Raw genomic sequence first — 21034 nt, 5'->3', positions numbered from 1 at the left:
CGGTAGTGATCTTTGTAAAAACAAGAACATTTAAAAAATACGTGTGTGCCTGACCAAAGATGCTGCTACTACAACTTTCAGTAAAACAGTTGCGTGAGCAACTAGAAGAACGCGATGAAGACTGCAGCGGGTCCAAGAAGATCCTCCAAGAACGACTGAAGAATGTTCTTAACAAGAATGGAGATGACCCAGAGACATTCCATTTTTAATCAGCAGAAGAAGCAGTTTTAATTAAGATAGAAGAGAGTTCTAGAAAAAATGATAAGAAATTTGAAAATGTCTCGCAAATGATTGAAGAATCTTCTAGAAAAAAACGATGATAAATTCGAGAATGTTTCCAAAAGATTCGATGAAACGTCTCTCATCTTATTAAAGAAGCAGCTAGACAAAATGACGAGAAGTTCGAAAATGTTGCTAGAAGATTCGACGAGACTTCTCAAATAATTAAAGAAGTATGTAATCAAAACAATGAGAAATTTGAAGAAGTCTCAAGAACATTCGATAAGATACAGAAAAATGTAAACGACAAGATAAAAGACGTAGAAGAGAAGATCAAACAATTAGTGGCCATGATAACTAACCCGAAAGTGCTACCACCAGTTAATACAGTAGCCTTAAATCCGGTAGTAAAAGAAGAATCACCGAGAGACGAAACGACACATCATATGAGATTCAAATTGCCACCATTTGATGGAAAGTCCTTTTGGTCCATATACCTTAGACAATTTGAAGCTATTGCGACAGCCAATCATTGGACAGAACAAGAAAAAGCTGTTTCCTTGACTGCTGCTTTACGAGGTGATGCTGCAGATATCCTAAGATCGATTTCTAAGGGTCAAGAAAAATGTTACCAGACCTTGTTTACTCGACTAGACAAACGTTACGAAGATGCTCATCTACAACAAGTCTACAAAGTACAAATAAGAAGTAGAATTCAACGAGCAAGTAAGAGTTTGCAAGAATTTGAAGCAGATGTTGCTCGTATGGCGCTGTTGGCTTATCCAGAGGCACCAGACAACATATTGGAAGACATTGCTGTAGATACCTTCGTCAATGGGTTGAGGGACAGTGAACTACCTTTACGACTAGGAAGAGAGAAAGTTTTAGATGAAGCGCTCGCCATTGCCTTGGAGCACGAAACAGCTAGTCAAGACTCACGGAGCTATCGAGTACGAACCTCTGAAGAGAGCACCGAACGAAACGATAAACGTCTGGAGGAAATCGTACGGAAAGTAGTTCGCAACATGATGCCGAAGAGACGCGAAACCAGATGTTGGAATGGTGGCGACGTAGGTCACATTCGTCGTAAATTGCAAGAAAATAATACAACAGTTAGAAAGCTAGAACAGATCGAATACTGGGCTGGCAGAGTTCATTCAAATGCTGATGCCCTTTCGAGACAGCCGTGCAGTGCAAATTGTAATCACTGTCTTAAATTAGAAGAACGACTTTGCCACGTGAGATGAACCACCGTCATTAATGATCAATAGCAGCCTCAACAGCTACAAGACGCTCAAGCAGATGATCCATGCATAAAAAGAGTATTGGATTGGATGCGTCGAAGTGAAAGACCTTCTTGGCAAGACATTAGTGCATGTAGTCCCGAAGTCAAGTGTTACTGGAGTCAATGGAATTGCCTAGTGCTAAAAGATCATCTTCTGTATAGAACCTTTGAAAACGATGATGGTACAGAATCTAAGCTTCAGTTGATTGTACCTAAAAGTAAAGTGTCAGAAGTATTGCGTCAGTTACATGTCCGTGGATCAGGTGGACACTTTGGTATTACGAAGACTCTGCAAAAGGTTCGAGAACGGTTCTATTGGGTGAACTGTAAAGATGATGTAAGAAGATGGTGCCGGAAATGTAAACTGTAATGGTCTATCCAGTAATGGTCCAGTTGGTAAAAAGAGGGCACCCATGAAACAGTACAATGTTGGTAGTCCTATGGAAAGAGTAGCAATCGACATTGCAGGTCCACTTATAGAGACAAATGATGGAAATAAATATATCCTGGTAGCCATGGATTATTTTACGAAATGGACTGTGGTGTATGCGATACCAAATCAAGAAGCTGCTACCGTTGCAGAGGTACTTGTTGAAGAATTCTTTAGCCGATTTGGTGTTCCCTTGGAGATCCACTCCGAGTAAGGGCGAAACTTCGAGTCAAACCTTTTCCAAAACGTTTGTAAATTGATTGGTGTTAATAAGACCAGAACGACACGACTACATCCTCAATAAGATGGAATGGTTGAGAGAATGAACCGAACGATGGGTAAACACCTGTCCAAAGTTATATCAGAACACTAAAGAGATTGGGACCAGCACATTCATTTATTCCTAATGGCCTACCGCTCGGCCGTGAATGAAACTACAGGCCAGACTCCAACCTGCCTGATGTTAGGTCGTGAAGTTCGTTTGCCCTGCGACCTTATGTTTGGCTGCAGACCTTCCGAGGAACATGTTGCAATCGAAGATTATGTCGACCATCTGAAGTTAAGAATGAACATTCATGAACTTGCCCGACAACACATCCAGTTAGCCAGTGACAGAATGAAAGATCAATACGATTCTCGATGCACGAATGAAAGCTATGAAGTAGGTGATCTTGTTTGGCTTTATAATCCACAAAGTCGTCTGGGCTTGTCTCCTAAACTGCCAATGGGAGGGTCCGTATGAAATTAAAAAGAGAATAAATGACGTAATATACCGAATTAAGAAGTTTCCGAAAGGTAAACCAAAAGTAGTTCACATAAATCGTCTTGCACCTTATGCTGGCTCAAATAAAACAGAAGAAGCCCGAACCCTTCAACATGAGATCAAAGATGGCCGGCGACCAAGCTTTAATGAATTTATGTCAAATTACGCAGAGAGAAAGAGTGCTAGATTCGGCGTGACCACAGAAGTTCAGCAGGATCTTTTTAGTGTTCCGCATAACGTCTCTCTGGCCCACTGTGTTGCCCAAGATCTTGAGACGACTACAGGAATCTCATTCGTATTTTATAAGAAGTTCGGTCGTTTGGACGAGTTAAAAAATCAGCAGCCCAAAGTTGGGAAAGTACTGAGATTAGAAGACGGTCCTCGATCTTTGCTGTATATGGTGACCAGGAAGTCGTATACAGACAGGACAACCTACGAGGATATATGGCGTTCTCTAATTAATTTGAAGAAAATCGTCTGCAATTACGACATCAAGAATTTTGCATTACCCAAGATAGGCCATGCACTATATAATCTGGATTGGAAGATTGTCAGGAGCATGCTTGAAGTAATCTTTCGAGAAACCGGCGTAAGAATTACTGTGTGTTGCATTAATCCGAAGAGATCGTGTCCTTCAAAGACAGTAGACTGTTATTTCTTTCTGAGGGGTTCATGTAGAGCTGGAGAGTCCTGTTGATTCCGCCATCCTGAGCCTACATATAGAGTTGCTGATCGGGACGCTCAGATCTAAGAGGGAAGCAGTGTTACGAACATGCATTCGGCGTGGCCCGTGTAACGGTTGCATCTTGAAAACGACTAGAACTTTCCGGCGATGTCTCGAGCGCGAGAGAGAGATCAACCCGTCAAATAGGCGAATTAGAGGTGGGCTACTCCCGAATATTCTAGTACATAGTGACTCTTATATATAAGCGTACTTTCTAGGAGTAGTTTTTAGTTTATAAAATCTCGCTCGTTTTATTTAAAAACGCTACAATAATTTACAGAGAGATGACCTGATTTGCGAGCATTTTCAACCGTACCAGTTTCTCGGAATTTCTTTTCAATCTTACTTACTGTTGACTGCGTGATGAGTATTTCTGGATATTTATCATTAAATAAATTACACACTTTCATCTGAGTTCGCGATTTTTCTCCATACACAATCATCATTAGTATTTCAATTCTTTGCTTTACACTCAAATTCATTTCTACTTAAAATTAATTCTAAGCAATAATACAGAACATTCACGAATTAATACAATTATTGTACTACTTAATTGTTATTGAACGTTACTAAAAATAATTACAGTTTACCAAAATCTAGAAGTAGGCTACTTTTTTGCAATTGATAATAAAAAATTTATTTTCTAAGCGCATATCTTTCAAATTATATCCATTATACCCGAGTATTATACTTTTTTGAAATCAGCTCATTTTTATCGATCTAAAAATGTCCTAAAATACAGGGTATTACATTTAAAAAAAGAGCCAATGACGTCATCACTGTAATGTGTATCACCTTGTATAATGAAATTTTATTGTAAAATGTAGAACATTAAATTTAAAAATCGACGTGTTTTAGATTTTTTTAAAAAGGCTTTTCATTTAGGAAATATCGAATTTATTCCATACTTTACGGATATACTGTATATTTGTATATATATTGTTAAGATATGTAAAGTTGAAAATAATATTGGTTTGCTTTTAATATATTTCAAAGTGCAAAATAAAAGATATTTCGAAGAAATGAAAGTCCATTATCCTGGATTACCTGTAGTAAACAAAATTTAAAGATATGCATAAATTATTTTCTTTGTAAAATATATTCGAGTGACGTGAGTGAGCGTAGTGAAATCGTGAACAATGCGAGCGGATTTTCCAAATAGATTTGTACGTCGATATACAGTGAATAAGACAATAGAATAGAAATATTTAGAAAATATAATTCTCCTTTAGTTCTTAAGAATTTGTAGAAACCGATTAGCATGTTAATAGTTTTTAGGAAATTTATAATTGTAGGTAAAATTGTTGTTTGTTATCTAAATGGTAGATGGGGATAAGTGTGACGAACTTTGATTGGAGGAGATTAAAAAAAGTGGGATAGGTATGTAGGAATGAGAGTTAAGCTAGATTTTTGAGGGAGAAAAGATAATCAGTTGTTTTTTCAAGGGTTGAAGGCGAACAGTCGTTGTTCTCTGGTGGTTCTCCAGAGGTAGTCAGCAGTAGAAGTGAATGTTTGTGAGTTTTCGTGGAGTAAGTGTATCTGACGGAAGCTGATCCAGCAAAATATTGTAAGTTATATTTTTCTACTTATATTCCAAGAGTCACTGTTCAGGCCGGAACGAGAGATTCAGTTTATCGAGAGGAGAAGAGGCTAGCATCATTTGAACGATACGTGCATTTGAAGGAGATCATTAAAGACGATAGGCTCGCAATAATTTGTAGTAAGATTGCTGATTACCTAGGGGACTGCTAAGAATAGATAGTGTAGTCTACAAGGAACAAGGATTTGGACAACTCATCATCAGAGAGATAGTTTTACCATTCGTCAGTTTTTCTTTATTAACAACACATTTTTTAACAATTGCTTTAGAAAAGATAGGAATATTTTGATCAGGAGATTTGGAACAACAATTTTGATTTGAAATTTTAATTTATATTGTATATACCATTAATTTTTGAAGGTTCACGTACGCCGAACAAAATTTTGATAATCATTATATGCGATATTTTTATTGAAGATATTTGAGTGTGAATTTTATTTCAATATATAATGTTGTATCATATATTTTTTTATTATTCCGGTATTCTTTGGACCTTACCTATCATATGTAAAGCATAGATATTAAAGCATGAGTATAACCCTGAGATAAGAAAATTAAATAGTGTGATAGAATCATAATAATTGCATCATTTAAATAACTTTAATTAATTAATTAATTAGCTAATTAATTGCTTGGCGCACCTCAGACTTATAATATCACATTAATATATATATATATATATATATATATATATATATATATATATATATTGGATTTGAAATTTGACGTTATTGAATCTGAGATTCAGGAAACCATTTGCTTTTCACTAGAAGTAGATGAAACATTCACAATTAACAATTGCTGTTCGATACGCGTTATGTGGTAATATTTGTGAGAGGTTTTTAGGTTTTGCAGACGTGAGTAAAAGCCATATGGCAGAATATATTTTTGGTGTTTTAAAGGACAGATTAAAATTTTTTGATATCAAATAAATTGGTAGGGCAAACTTATGACGGCGCTGCTGTGATAATGGTCTCCAGGCAAAATTTAAAACTATTGCACCGCAAGCTTTATTTACTCACTCTCATGCGCATAGAATGAATTAAAAAAGTAAAAAAATTTAAAAAATGTTTTTGCCAGCTTAAGCGAATTTGTTTCATTTTTCTCAAGCTCGCCTAAACGGACTAATGTTTTTGGAATGGTTTGTTTCGAAAAATAATGCCAACAGTTTGTCAGACACGATGGAATTTTAAATTTCGGGTTAGTTTTCACTGTAGCAGATTTTCGTGAACCGCTTTTGGAAGTTTTTGATTTTATTATTGAATGCGACGATTTTGAAAGTGATGCAATCGGTGTAAAAACTTTATTAAATGATTACTCTTTTAACATATTTTTAAATATTTTTAAAAAAGTGTTTACCCAAACCGATTTGATATTCAATGTTGTTCAAAATCAGTTAACTGACATTATTCATTCCAAAAATAGAATAACAAAACTGGTGAAAAATCTCAAAGATTTTCATGATAGTAATTTCCAGTATATACGCAGTGACGTTTTGCTTGATATTTCCGAACCCCCCAAAAAAGACAAAGGCATAACCCAGAAACAGATCTCGAAAAACGAGTATATTTTGAAATTTTGGATACTATTAGTATGCAAATAGATACTCGTTTTTCGAATTTTGAAGATTTGCAAATTTTTGACCTCTTTGACGATTCAAAATTTAAAAGTTACGCCAAAGTATTTCCAAGATTTTTATTAGACAGGTTAATTAAAAATTATCCATCATTCTTTAATAAAATAAAATTAGAAAATGAATTAAAAGTTTTATATGCTGATCCAAATATTTTCGAAAGTTGGGATAAGTTACAAGATATGTATAATTTTATATACTGCAATTCATTACAAAAAACTTACAGAATTTAATAAATTATTGTCATTAATTCCCTCATTACCACCAACGTCGGCCTCAAATGAACGAGATAAAGAATCAAAACATATTGTCAAAACACCATGAAACAAGAAAGAATGTCAAGCTTGTCTCAAATGTCAATAGAACAAAAAATTTTAAAAATATCTCCAAAACTTTAATAAATTTTACGATGACGTTATAACCCATTTTGCTACTTCCAAACAACGTAGACTAGAGTTAATTTATAAACGTGGTTAGGTTCTAAATTTATAGGAAAAAACAAAAAAAAAACGAAAAAAAAACAAAAAATCTCCTATAAGGAGATTTTTTGGGGGAGGATCTCCTACTCTCGTAGAGTTTTTATAACATCTTTAAAAAAACCCTACAAATTGTTTTTGTAAGTATGAACCCTGTTGGTTTGTTTACTTATATTCTAAAATCTTTTTTATTTGTAGTGAACTGATGATGCTTTTAAAAATAAAAGCGAAACGTATTCAAATAAAGCAATAAAGTAGTTGACGTCTTTTATTTGCCAATTATTGACCGATAAAACCTCTGCTATTCAACCATTGAATATATTCCAAATATATATATATATATATATATATATATATATATATATATATATATATATATATATATATATATATATATATATATATATATATATAGGAATACAAATCATTTAAAATAAATAAAAACAGTACTTTTTAGCGACGATTAGCTAATTATATATATATATATATATATATATATATATATATATATATATATATATATATATATATATATATATATATATATATAAAGAACTAAACGTTAAATAGTGAGTTTGCAGCAATTGCTGCACTATTTAACGTTTACTTCCTTACGTTGTCAGCAAATACTTCTGGTTCATATATATATATATATATATATATATATATATATATATATATATATATATATATATATATATATATATATATATATATATGTATATAGTATAAGAATTTCAACACGAAAATATCGATAAAAAAATCGAAACTTATGATTTAACGTAGGTAAATACCCCATAAGAACAAAAATAGTACTCATTTGACGATCATCCTCTAGAACAAGTGAATCGTTTTTATTACCTAGTTTGTCACACCTTTCAAGAAAATTAAAGACATTGATCACAAAATTCACAGGTTTCAGTATATATGCGGAATAACTCACGAAACATTGAAGAATAAGACAAGACGCGATACAATGGTAAAACTTTATAAGATAATGGTCACACCTACTGTATGGATGTAAATGTAATGTAATGACACAAAGCGATAACTCTAAAATATAACTTTTGTTACCAGATTTTATTACAAACTACATATTGGTTACCCCTTTTACTTAGTAATAAGGAAAGCACATTTAAGTATGATAAATTTTAATATTTTATATCACTTCGTTACGTCTATTTATCGAAAGAGAACATATCAAACAAAATTAAATTTTAACTTACAAAGCAGACAAACAAAAATATTTAATTAAAACGTATTTGTTATAGTATAGTTTATCTATATATATATATATATATATATATATATATATATATATATATATATATATGTATATATATATAAATCTTACCATCATTGCTGCATCATTTTATTATAGGTATGTTTGTGCGTCCACTCGAAAAATTGAAATATATCTAAATTTTAGACTGTTGTTGACTATCCCGCAACCATGGCTACTTCAGTGTCAACTCAGTTTTCTATATACTTTAAGAATAAAGAAGATGATTTTTTACTTTCACTACGATAGCAATTTTGCATCCACATATTTTGCCATCGTTGGAACGTCCCAATATACCATATTACAGCAAGCCGACATTTCTGTGTCCGCAACGGGTATTTTTGTTCATACTAAAGCTGTTTCTGCATCCGCAACGTTGCCATTATCAAATACCTCGGTTCAGTTTATCATTCATTTTGATGTCATCCTAAATACTATCTGTACTCTGTTAGAAAATATGTCTGCGTAGAAAATGCCATCTTATATTCTCAAGGTTGTCTGCTAGATAATGAGTAGCATTTTTTTATAAATGAAGCCATAACGACAAAACGAAAAGAAATTGTAAATCAGGAAAAACTGATATAGTGTTATTAATGAAAATTATTGACTCACAGGAATATCACTAATATAAAATGAGAATTAAAGATATTAAAGTAAGAATTAAAGAAAAAGAAAAAGTCAAAAAGTTAATCAAAATATGCCGCAAATACTAAGGCACTATACAGAATGTTCATAATTTTCTAAGCACATTTCAGTATTACATGATATACGAATATTTTAATAATAATGTCAAAACTAATAACTTTATTATAGAAAGTCCAAAATACTCATATTTCTCAAAAAAGATATAATGTAAATTATGTTGCATCGGAAAACCTTTTTAATAAAAGTTATTAACAATTATCAGTGTTTTTGAACACTTTTGATACTTTACTGGTATCACTGGTATCACTGTACTGGTATTTCAAACACTTTTGAAATACCAGTAAAGTATCAAAAATAAAAAGTGAGAGAATAGAAACGTTCGTGTTTACCGAGAAAAGTTGCGGACAAAAGTTATGAGCTACATTCAGAACTGAATTGTTTATAAATCACATTTTTTTTAATATTAATTAGTTTTGAAGTAATCGTACTGTTTCAAAAACATATTTTTTAACTATTTGTAACTTTAAAAAATATCTTAAATATAATGTATCAGGCATAATTAATGTTATAACTTTTATTATATATAAATATTTATTACATTTGAAATTTTTTAGATATTAAAAAATCGTATAATACGAAAAAACACTTAATTTCCTTTTTTTGGATGATAGAAAATGGTGCTTATAACGGTATCGACATCAACAAATTCCATTTTTTGTAACAAAATTCGAAAAAGCGTATTATTTATATACCCAGACTAATATTAAATATAAATCACACAAGATAATTTTTGAGAAAAATGCAGTTGAAAGTTTTTTCGTTTTAAGGATTACTTCAAAGTAGGTGAATATCTCAAAAAATATTATAAGTAACAAACAGTTGTAACTGTGTTGATTATTTTTTTTTAACAATTTTTGATAAGACCAAAAATTTAAAAAACTAAACTAAACTAAAGACTACATATTATTAATAAAAGAGTAAGCTCTGAAACTAAAGATGGTTAATAATTTTTGTTCAAAAACTTTTTTCAATAAACGTGAAAATTTTCTCTTTTCTCATCCCCTCTTAGATTAAAAAGAGTATTATCTCCAAAGAGATACAAAGTTGACTATAGGAATGAAGTGAAACATTTAAAATAACACAAATCAATAATCATTTTCGTTTTAATAAAGAACTTGAGTAGAAATTTAAAACTATAGTAAACTAATACAAAATACTACATTCTATTGAATAAAATACACTGAACTCAAAAAATTACTTCGAATGTGCTATAAGCACAGAAGTAAGAATAAACCATCAACTAGCGGCAGGCATTAATGTATCTCGTGATTGTCAGCCCAGTGTCAAATTGCATCACAAATTAACTCAATCGGTAAATATTTCGTATAAAAACCTTAATTTGGAGCTATGTTTTATTGCCAAAAATATTTGTATTGCTGGATTTAAGTTCTTCACACTCTCCTTTTTTCGGTGGTGTCTTGTTTCTTATGTGATCTGTAAAGAATTTTTTTGCAATTTCTTTTTGGTCTAAAGTACATGGCACCAGAGTATGACTTTTTTTGTTGATAGTAGGGACATTTTCAGGTTCGACAAACTAACTCACTACCATCTAATTCTGCATCATTTGCTTATACTACATCACATGTATCATAAGTCATCAGGCAATCTATACACCTGTTTATGTACGTCATTAATGTGACCCATAAAAGTTGTTAGTTGTTCGATATCATTCGGCTACATGTTGAAGATTTGGCTGGCTAAATATTTGCATAATCTCGTTGATGTAATGGCACCAGGATTTTTTACTCCACTCATTTTGACATGTTTTTCCTTAACTTTATAACCGGTCGTCGGATTATTTGTACCGATTTTCGGGAACAAATATATATTTGAATCCTCAACAAAGTTTTTTCTTCAATTTGTCAAAACACCTGTGTGTTCTTGTAGGTCAATGCTGAAGAGCACCGGAATACCCCTTCCTTTGTCACGAATTACAACTCTTTTGAATTTAGTTAGCAATATTTTTTCAGTACGTGTTATGGCTTCTCAAAACTCTTCATGTTTGATGAGTACTTGTTTCAGAATAAACGTGAATTGGCATGCGCTCCGTTTCGCCAACTCTTTCACGATTCAATAAAATCAAACGGCAGAAAATTATTTCCATTAATTTTATGTATTATATAATTAACTTGTAGCTTATTTTACTATTTTTATTATTCTTTAAATGTTGAATAGATTCATCTGCTTTCTTCAATAAATAATTTTTGAAAATTTTTAGATCAGTTGCTACAAATCAATAAATCTTTCTTTGCCACTAAAGAAACTTTCCGTAACTGAGGATCTACTCGTAAATATTTAACAAATATGCACAAAAATACATCGGAATACCTACACTAGCTTAGTGCGTAGTAGACACTTTTCTTTTTATTTTGTGTGGCTGTGCTATTATTACTGCATCAGTAGTAATCCTGAGTTTACACCAATCTAACATTTTGTTCTTCAGATATGTCCCTTTAGTGATTTCATGATTTGGTATGGACCATTCATCTTTTAGCAGATTGAAAATTCTCTGACTTCTTGACAGGTTCAGTTTTTAGCCTATAGATTAATTGATACTGTATAAAGCAAACTCAATAAAACAATCTTTGTGTTAAATTAAGTAACGTAAGTACATCCATTTAAACTTGTGCATTCGTGTTTAAATTAAATATAACTAATTGTATAAAAATACACATTTTGGAAGTATTTAATTTTGTTCCGAAGGGATTGTTTAACTATCGTACCTTTTTCAATTTTCTACTCATAAAATAAAGGCTAACTTCTAACACCTATCTATTAAAATGTTAAAAAATCTGATGTTGACCCGTCACGTACCTGACATCGTTTCAAGGTGGGTGGGTTATGCGACTTTCGTTATCAGGTTTATCATGCACAAAAATATATTTTATCTAGTTTTTGAAAAACGTCTAAAAGTCTGTCCCTGTATTTAAATTTATCACTAATTAACCACCCCGAATCTGAATTTGTTCTTTTACAATATCGAAAGGCTTTTCAAATAAAAGTTGTTCGCAAGACCAGCTTTTCATATATCGGAAATATACATTCTTAAAAAATCACAAAAAACAAAAGTACAAGAGTAAAGTACCACAGCTTCTAGATGAAGGTTGCTGTAAACATTTTCAAAGGATGCGATTTTAGTAAAAAGCTTAAATATGAAATGTCATCAAAGTAATATTGTAAAAATAATATACATATTTACAACTTAAACTCTATTACCTACATGTTACTGCAAAACATCTATATATTTAATGGTATTTCAGACGGTTAGCAATGTTGCCAAATTGAAATGACGCAGAATAATCGAGAGAATGAAAATAATATACACCAATGAAGTATACTCCATTGTTTCATACGCCTCCTGCAGGAGATACCATGAACTAATATATCCACAAAAATTTCATGCTAACACCATTGTTGCGTCACTTAAAATCCTTAATAAATTTGTTGCTATAACTCAGAACTATATGCAAATTCGCCACATCCGTTGTTTGGATTACGAGTGTCCCCTGATGTCAGTTAGGAGAAATTGGTAACGACCATTTTTGAAATATAAGCGATTGTAATCCTGCGTCCGTATATTGACGCAACAATGCGGTGGATGCAGCATTACATGCAAAAACATAAATGTAAGGACGCATCAATGTCTGTAGGATCTATATATATATATACATATACATATACATATACATATACATATATATATATATATATATATATATATATATATATATATATATATGTATATATATATACATATATATATATATATATATATATATATATATATATATATATATATATATATATATATATATATATATATATATATATATCGAGAAAAGGAGTACGACCGTCAATCCAAAATAAACTAAGGTACACTCGAAGAGTGGTGGGTTTTTCGGTCAAAGTGGAGAAATAAAAGACAAAGAAGGTGGCTACTTCATCTATTTATTGAAGACGTTTCGCTTTCTGCTCAGAAAGCATCATCAGTTCATCTAAAAAGAACAATATGAAACCAAACATCCATAGAGAAGTTACAACAAAAGTGTGTTACCTTACAAAGACATGTAGCAGTCAATGATGTTAAAAATATGAAAAAACTTACGAAACTGGACATTCAGAGTTAACGTTGTATAAAATAATTAATTGAAACTAGGTATAGTTTGCAATTTAACAAAATTAGCACAGCAAAAGAACATGTGATAAACATACATGTATAAAAAAGTTATTATAAAAACTTAAGTAAAAAACATTAAGGTTTATTTTAAAGTGTAAAGAACTAAAAAGATCATACGAATGCACTTCCAACAAATTTATTTAATAAATTAGATTTTAATTTTAACTTTAGGTAACATTATAAGTTATTTAAGATTAATAGTAATAAGATAAAATGAAGTTACCAGTCTTTAGCTTACTGAGTCTCGCCGATAAATGAATTTACAGGTCTAACACCCACGCAAACAACGTGAAGAGAAGTGGCCTTGAGGTCAAATTGACATAAACAGCAAGGCAACCTACCAACCTCTATATAATAAGGCGGTATATTCAAAAAATGTGATAAATTTGGTTGACAGCTTGTCGTTAAAAAACCAAACAATGAAAGGAAAAGGTGGTTAAGATCACCATTTACCCCAACAGTGATTGATCTGTCAACAAAGAACAAAGCATGCGAAGTCAATCCAAAATATCATATATTATAATATTATGACGTCACTAGTTAGCCAGCTAACAGGTGAAGATTAATACAACTTCCACAGTCCAAAGGTTCAAACATTTAGGACCGTAATGAAAAAGATTCTATGAATCAATTTCAGTTTAAATTTTATCAAACAAGTTCATCAAAAAGAACAATTACTTAATTATGTAAAAGTGATATTGACAAATATTAATAAAATGTAAGTTGATAAATCTTAGTTAAGGAAGGAATAATTTATTTTATTTTATTTTTATTTAAATTTATTATATGAAAATGTAATAACAAAACCCCAATGTGGGACAAAATTTAAGTAAACAACATATCAAGCCTAATTCTGTAAAATTAATGCATGATAAATTTGACTCAAATTACTAATGTCGGTTCTCTTATTAAGGGTATTAGGATGTTTTAATATTGAACACATTTCTAAAAACTGTCTTTTAACGAGATTGCGTTCAGTGCCAAGAATTTTAACTTCATTAAAGTTTATTTCGTGCTTAGTGTTGATAGCATGTTGGGCAAGAGCACAAGTATGCTTAGATAAATTAATATCACTGCGGTGAGTCGTAAAACGCCCTCTCAGTGATCTCCCTGTCTGACCGATGTAACACGAGTCACACTCAGCACAAGGTATATGATATATTACATAACTTGTTCCAGAAGGGACAGAGGTGTTTTAGTTTTAGAAAACAAATTTCTGACAGTCTTAGCATTCTTAATAGCAATTTTAACCGGTACGTTGTTATGTTTGTACAGTTTAACGAGTTTCTCAGTAACTTGAGGAAAATAAGGTAAAGATGAGTAATGGGTAGTTGGATTCCCAAGTACAGTATTAGGCAGAACAGTGTTATTAATTGAATTATTTGATATTATTCTGAGTTGGTCACCATTGGGTATGTCATTTAAAGAAGAACCATAGCTTTGAGCATAAAGGTATTTATTAATAAGGGAGGATGGATAGGAATTCTCAATCAGAATATTTTTAAGTAATTGAAAGGATTCCCTTCGATTAATCGGATGTATCAGTCTATTTAGCCTGCAGCTTAAAGCTTTAATAAGGTTTAATTTATATTTAAAGGGATGACAAGAGTGGTAGTTGAGAAACCTATTAGAGGCCATTGGTTTCCTGTACCAACTTGTAGTAAGGGTGTTATCTCCCATTCTAATGACACGCATGTCTAAGAAGGGAATACTATTTGTGTTAGAGTCCTCAAGTTCAACAGTGAACTGTAAATGAGGATCAAACTCATTGAATAAAGACAAGGTGGCCTGAATCTTGTCTGGAGGTAAGGCTATTAATAAGTCATCAACATACCTGGAATCTTGTCTGGAGGTAAGGCTAGTAATAAGTCATCAACATATATATATATATATATATATATATATATATATATATATATATATATATATATATATATATACAGGGTGGTCCTTAAGTAATTGTACAAAAAGAAACAGTAGATTTTACACTTTAAAATATTACGATTTAAGCCAAATTGCTTTAATAAAATGTTGATATTAAGAAAGATACAGGATGATAAAGTGCAAAATTAAAATTTTATTTTTCGCTATAACTTTCATGTTTGTAAACATGTATGTATAAAAATTTACAACTGGGTACTTATAAATATAAGAAATTATAATTTGATGCACACTTTGATATAACTGATAGAGAGCGCCACTTATGTGGTATAAATTTGCACTTAACTTTTTTGCTCTTTAAGTTACCTATATTTAGGATAAAAAATATTAAAGATACATTATTTTAACAAAAAAAAGGTATACTTGTTAATAACTTCAAAATTCAACAGTTTTCGAGATAATCGCATTTTAAAAATCAGCTGCATAATTCTGATCTAAGGCAATTACTCTAGGCAACGAAGAACAAATAGACAAAAACATTAATTCTTCTGAATTTTGGTATAAAATACGTTTAACTTAAGTTAATAGTTAACGAAATATTAAATAAAATAAATATATCAGCAGGGTAATTAATAATAGGATTTGACAAAATAACAGAATAATAGGATTTTACATCAAACATTTTACGTTTTATGTTAAATTAAAGTCATAATCAAAACATTTTGTTTACAAACCAAATTAAGAAATAGTTAAACTAAATAACATAAGTTTTTGTCAAAGTAAATGTTCGATATGTCCACCATTTTCTTTAATTCATTTGTCAATATATTCCATAAAAGATCGTCTCATATTAAATAGCATCATTGGTTCTATAAAGAAACGTCTGCAGTATTTATTTCTTTCCATAGTTGGTTGCGAATGTTTATGGGATTCTTATAGACACGTTGTTTTAATGCGCCCCATACACCAAAATCAAGCGGATTAAATTCGGGGTTACGTGGTGGCTATAATATATAATGGATGAATATATCGATGACATTACTTATTTATATGATTACGTTACAGCTTACGAGTAACTATAATTACATCTCGAACAAATGGACTATTATGATTTACTAACGAAGTAATATTATGCTGAACTAAATTGCCTGTGTGTTTACTATATTTATAACAATATCGGTTATTAGGACAACGATGATGTTTTTGTAAAAATACTGAGTCTTTCAGGTTAGATTTGTAGCAAAAGTATGATGAAACAGGACACATATATGTGTTATTCAATACCTGTGCTCTAATTTCTATTTGTCCTAATAAAAATGAGTAAACAATTTACGTAATGAACAATAAGTAATCTTTTCGGATTTTTCCTGAATTAAATAATTATATCAATATCTCACCACATTGCCAAAGAATATGACTACCACGACCAATCAAACGTTCAGAAAAGTTGTATTTAAGTATGTTCTAACTGCCTTCTCTCTAGAATGTGATTGTGTACCATCTTGCATAAACCACATATTTTGGGTTTTTAGCATTTTACAATAGAGAAAAAGTAATACAACGCCATTATAGAAACTTAAGAAGTGATAGCAAAGGGAAATTGTAACCATGATGACGGCCAACGTCTGAATACGGACACAGCATCTAAAGAAGAAGATGAAATATCTTTTCTCCAATAAGACATTTAGCACATATAACAAAGCATTTTGCGATGTTACATTCTCATCTTTGAATTGTTCTAATAAGAGTAAACAATAAATAATGCTTATCTACATGTATTCAGTGCTTTACCTCACAAATATCAAACTAAGAATTATTGTGAAGCTGAGTTATAAAATGCATTTATCTCGAAAACGGTTGCTTTTTTAGGTTACTAACAAGTATACCTTTTCTTTGTAAAAATAATTTATCTTTAATATTTTTTAACACAAATAGAGTTAACTTAAAGAGCAAAAAAGTGAAGCGCAAATTTATGCCACACATGTGGCATATGTGGCGCCCTCTATTAGTTACATTAAAGTAAGTATAAAATTATAATTTATCCTACTCAAAAGCATCTAACTGTAAATTTTTGTCCAAAAATATTTACAAACGTAAAAGTTATAGCGAAAAATAACATTTTAAATTTCCACTTTAACACCCTGTATCTTTCTTAATATCAACATTTTATTAAAGCAAGTTGGCTTAAATAGTAATCTTTTAAAGTGCAGAATCTACGGTTTCTCTTTGTACAATTACTTAAGGACCACCCTGTATATATATATATATATATATATATATATATATATACAACTACTGTTGTAGTGAAGTTTTGGGAGACATTCGTTGGACTTTCCGAGTTTGAATTTGTATCAGCCCAAGTGTCTGATGAGGCTGGGATAGGCCGAAATGCTCATAACACTTTATTGATACCGATTCGAGCACGGGAAGTTTAACGAATTTGTCCTCCTAGGCCATATATTTGGTCATTTCATATATATATATATATATATATATATATATATATATATATATATATATATATATATATATATATATATTGATTTATAGTATCAGAAATCGGTCAGGAAATAATTTTTATAAAAGATACAAAGATTGAACCAGAGTAACAGAGTGATCTACTTATTGTGCATTACTTATCAACAAATCTGTTTGGTATGATTTAGCTCCGATGTATTTAGACTAAATAGACCAGAGAACTAAGGATATTATTTGTCCATGACATTCGTTGATACATGTATCTAACAACTGCTTTTAAGGTGATAATAGTATGTAATAATAAAAACATGCAAACGATTGAACGTCATTTTTTGCTTATAAACAATATATAAACAATGTAAGATTCCTATTTGATTTTACCAGGTGAAGACCAGTACATTATAGAGAAAATTGACACAATTTTTTTAAAAGAGCGTAAAAAATCCTTTAAAATGAGGGTTTGCAAAGTATTTTTTTTTAGTTTGCTGCTTAATTATTGCAAAAATAACTTCAAAAGTTGAATGTTTGAAAATTATTAATACTTTTCTAAAAATGCACAAAAAACATAACTACAACGTTATGTGTTAACTATTGGCTATACATGAAAACTGAAAGCACCAGATTGAAGTAAAAGGTCAAATTAAGTTATATAAAGTTTAAAAAGTTTATGCTAAATATTGTAAAATAGGTTTGCAAAACTACTCTGATTTAAAGCTAAACAATTAAAATAACTGGACGAAATAACATGCAGGAAATTAATTTGTTTGTATTAGTTATATTGGCATTTTTACACGAATTAAGAAAAAATAAATAATGTCCTACAACCCTTTAAGCCCGAGTTAACAAAATTAACAAAAATAATACAAACACTCATTTTAAAGGATTTTATATGCTTTTTCAGTAAAATTGTTTCACTTTTCCATATGATTTGTTGGTCTTCATCTTTAGTATTTAAAACGGATTAGCGATCTTACATTGTATATACATATATATATATATATATATATATATATATATATATATTGTTTATAAGTAAAAAATGACATTTAACCGTTTGCATATTTTGTTTATTACATATTGTTATCACTTAATTTATCAAAAGTAGTTGTTAGATACCTTTATCAACGAATGTCGCGAAAAAGTTTGTTAATTAAAAAAAATTGATAATTTCTTTGGTAGAATAGCACGACTATTTCGTGCTATTCTCATTTGGGTATTCTCGTAGCTTATAACTTATAAATAAAAGATGATTACACTATTAAAAAAAAAAACACTATATTCACAATACAAAACATGAGGATCCCTTTAAATTTTTTTGATAGGTATGTTTTGTTTATTTCTTCCAATAAATATACAAAGATGCACACACTCAGAAAAACTTACGACGTAGTAGAAAAGTTATAAGCTGCCAAAAATAGTAGAAAACGACCAAGAATAAAACATTAAGTAAATATTAACGGGTGTACAATATTACAATCACTTAAAAAATATATGATTTTGCAAGCTTAAATGAATGAGAGCAGTTTTCCTTAAAATTTTTTACTATTCCTTACCTGAATGGTATCTGCTTTCATTACGCGTAAGCCTTCGGTTGCCTCTACGGACTGCACGACTAGCAGGGCTGGCAGTACTCTTGGCTTGAGCTTCTTCAGCCACATCTATACATGCAAAACAACACTGATCCACATGCGATCTCAATTAAAGTAAATCCCGACTACATGAAAAATGCATTTCGTTTTAGCAGAATACAGTGTTTTTCATTAACTTCCTGCAGAATAATTAATTTTATATATACTAAACTAAATTGTTTTTAATCTTAAACAATAAATACGGAAGTGGAATTATCGCCCATATCTTAAATTTTATCGATCCGATCTATGTTGGTTATAATATGTTATGTGTATTATAATATTACAAAAAAGAAATCATAAAGTTAATTGAAATCGATAAATAAATTCTTCTGCCGATTTTAACAGCAGTTAGACTTATTTATTCTGTCATCTGTACTATTACGATGTTTATTACATATATTTACTTGTCACCCGAATCGTTTTTTTGTGTCAGATTTATATTTCTACTATTCTATAGTTTGGTATTATATTGTATTTTTGTAAGTCGATATTCTGAATGTAATCAACTGAGCCATTGTGCTTATGGTGATCATAAAACCATGGAGAATGTAAGATATATTAAAAAAACAATATAAAATTTTTAGTTTTCTTAAAATGAAACAGGCAGTTCTCCTATTGTCATAATTGAAAAAGAAAATCGTGTAACACCGAACATTTTCTAGAAGGACACAGTAGGCATTAAAACTAATTCATAGTTGAATAGACGACTGGATGTATTCAGTGCTGAAAAGTCACTTTTTTGAGTCAACTCATCAAAGCTCGTGTAACGTGGTGGTGAAAATTAAACAATAAAAATAATTTAGATTAATATTTATGCAATTAATATTAATCTATTATTGAATTATTTTTAAAAAATCTGAATTTGAAATAGATAATAGCTAGTTACAATGAATGTATTTGAGTCACTGTTCCGATACCACGTGGTTATGAAATGAATGGAACGCTCAAAATTAAAATTGTACAATTTAAATGTTTATGTTGTTACTGATTTCAAACTAAACAAATTAACCGTAAACATTTACAAAATGCATTTTTTCTGTAGTAAAATTACGTTAAATTAAAAAAAAATGCCTGCCTTAAACTAAACCGCTAGGTAATAAATGTAGTAAATTAGAAGAACTTGATGTCTTGCATTTTGTCAATATGGATATTATCATTAACAATATATTATTCACACTGTAGCCCAATACATACAAATAAAATACAGTTAGTAATGTTTTAATATGATATGAAAAACAAATCTTTGATAAGAAAACTAAACTTACAACCTTTTAAGAAAAGAAAAATTCTTTAGGGCTTTAAAGGGCTTTACTAAACGAAGTTAGCGTGATCTCATAAAGGCGTCTAATAATCCAGGATATGACGGTTTTCTGTTCAGAAAAAAATAGCTTAAAGATCAAAATCTACTCTATGACATTAAGTGCTTTTTCTTTGGGGGTTGTTACTACCTCAACTCGGGGGTGAGAAAAATTTATCAAACAAAACCATGGTAATAGCTAGAATAGTGAATTTTAAGACAAAAATGTTCTTTAAAGTTTTTTTAAAAAGTCAACATTTTTGCCGTTATTCGTGACTGAAAGTTCACAAATTACACGCCAAAAAAGCATGTTTTTAAACGGTAACGAATAACTCAAAAAATTTAGATTTTATTGGGAAAACTGTGTGGATATGACAAGATTTTGACAAGATTTTGCTTTCTTAACTTGATTAAAAATTCATGTTAACTTAAATCAATCACAATAACAGCTCT

General features: G+C 30.5%; 1 protein-coding gene across 9 annotated transcripts in view; it reads right to left on the bottom strand.

Annotated features, from left to right (window-relative positions):
- Positions 1-21034, bottom strand: part of DIP2 (disco-interacting protein 2) — a 1036664-nt gene that overhangs the window by 262113 nt on the left and 753517 nt on the right. For 6 of the 9 annotated variants that reach the window (XM_072540500.1, XM_072540501.1, XM_072540503.1 and 3 more), the window contains one exon: positions 19207-19311. The exons of the other annotated variants lie outside the window; for them this stretch is intronic. In XM_072540500.1, the coding sequence (XP_072396601.1) occupies positions 19207-19311 (105 nt within the window). The remainder of the gene's footprint in view (positions 1-19206; positions 19312-21034) is intronic. 9 annotated transcript variants of the gene reach the window in all.

Source organism: Diabrotica undecimpunctata, chromosome 8 (assembly GCF_040954645.1).
Source record: "Diabrotica undecimpunctata isolate CICGRU chromosome 8, icDiaUnde3, whole genome shotgun sequence".
Lineage (NCBI taxonomy): Eukaryota > Metazoa > Arthropoda > Insecta > Coleoptera > Chrysomelidae > Diabrotica > Diabrotica undecimpunctata.
The sequence above is the reverse complement of the archived record's forward strand: the minus strand, read 5'-3'. Positions and strand labels throughout refer to the sequence as shown.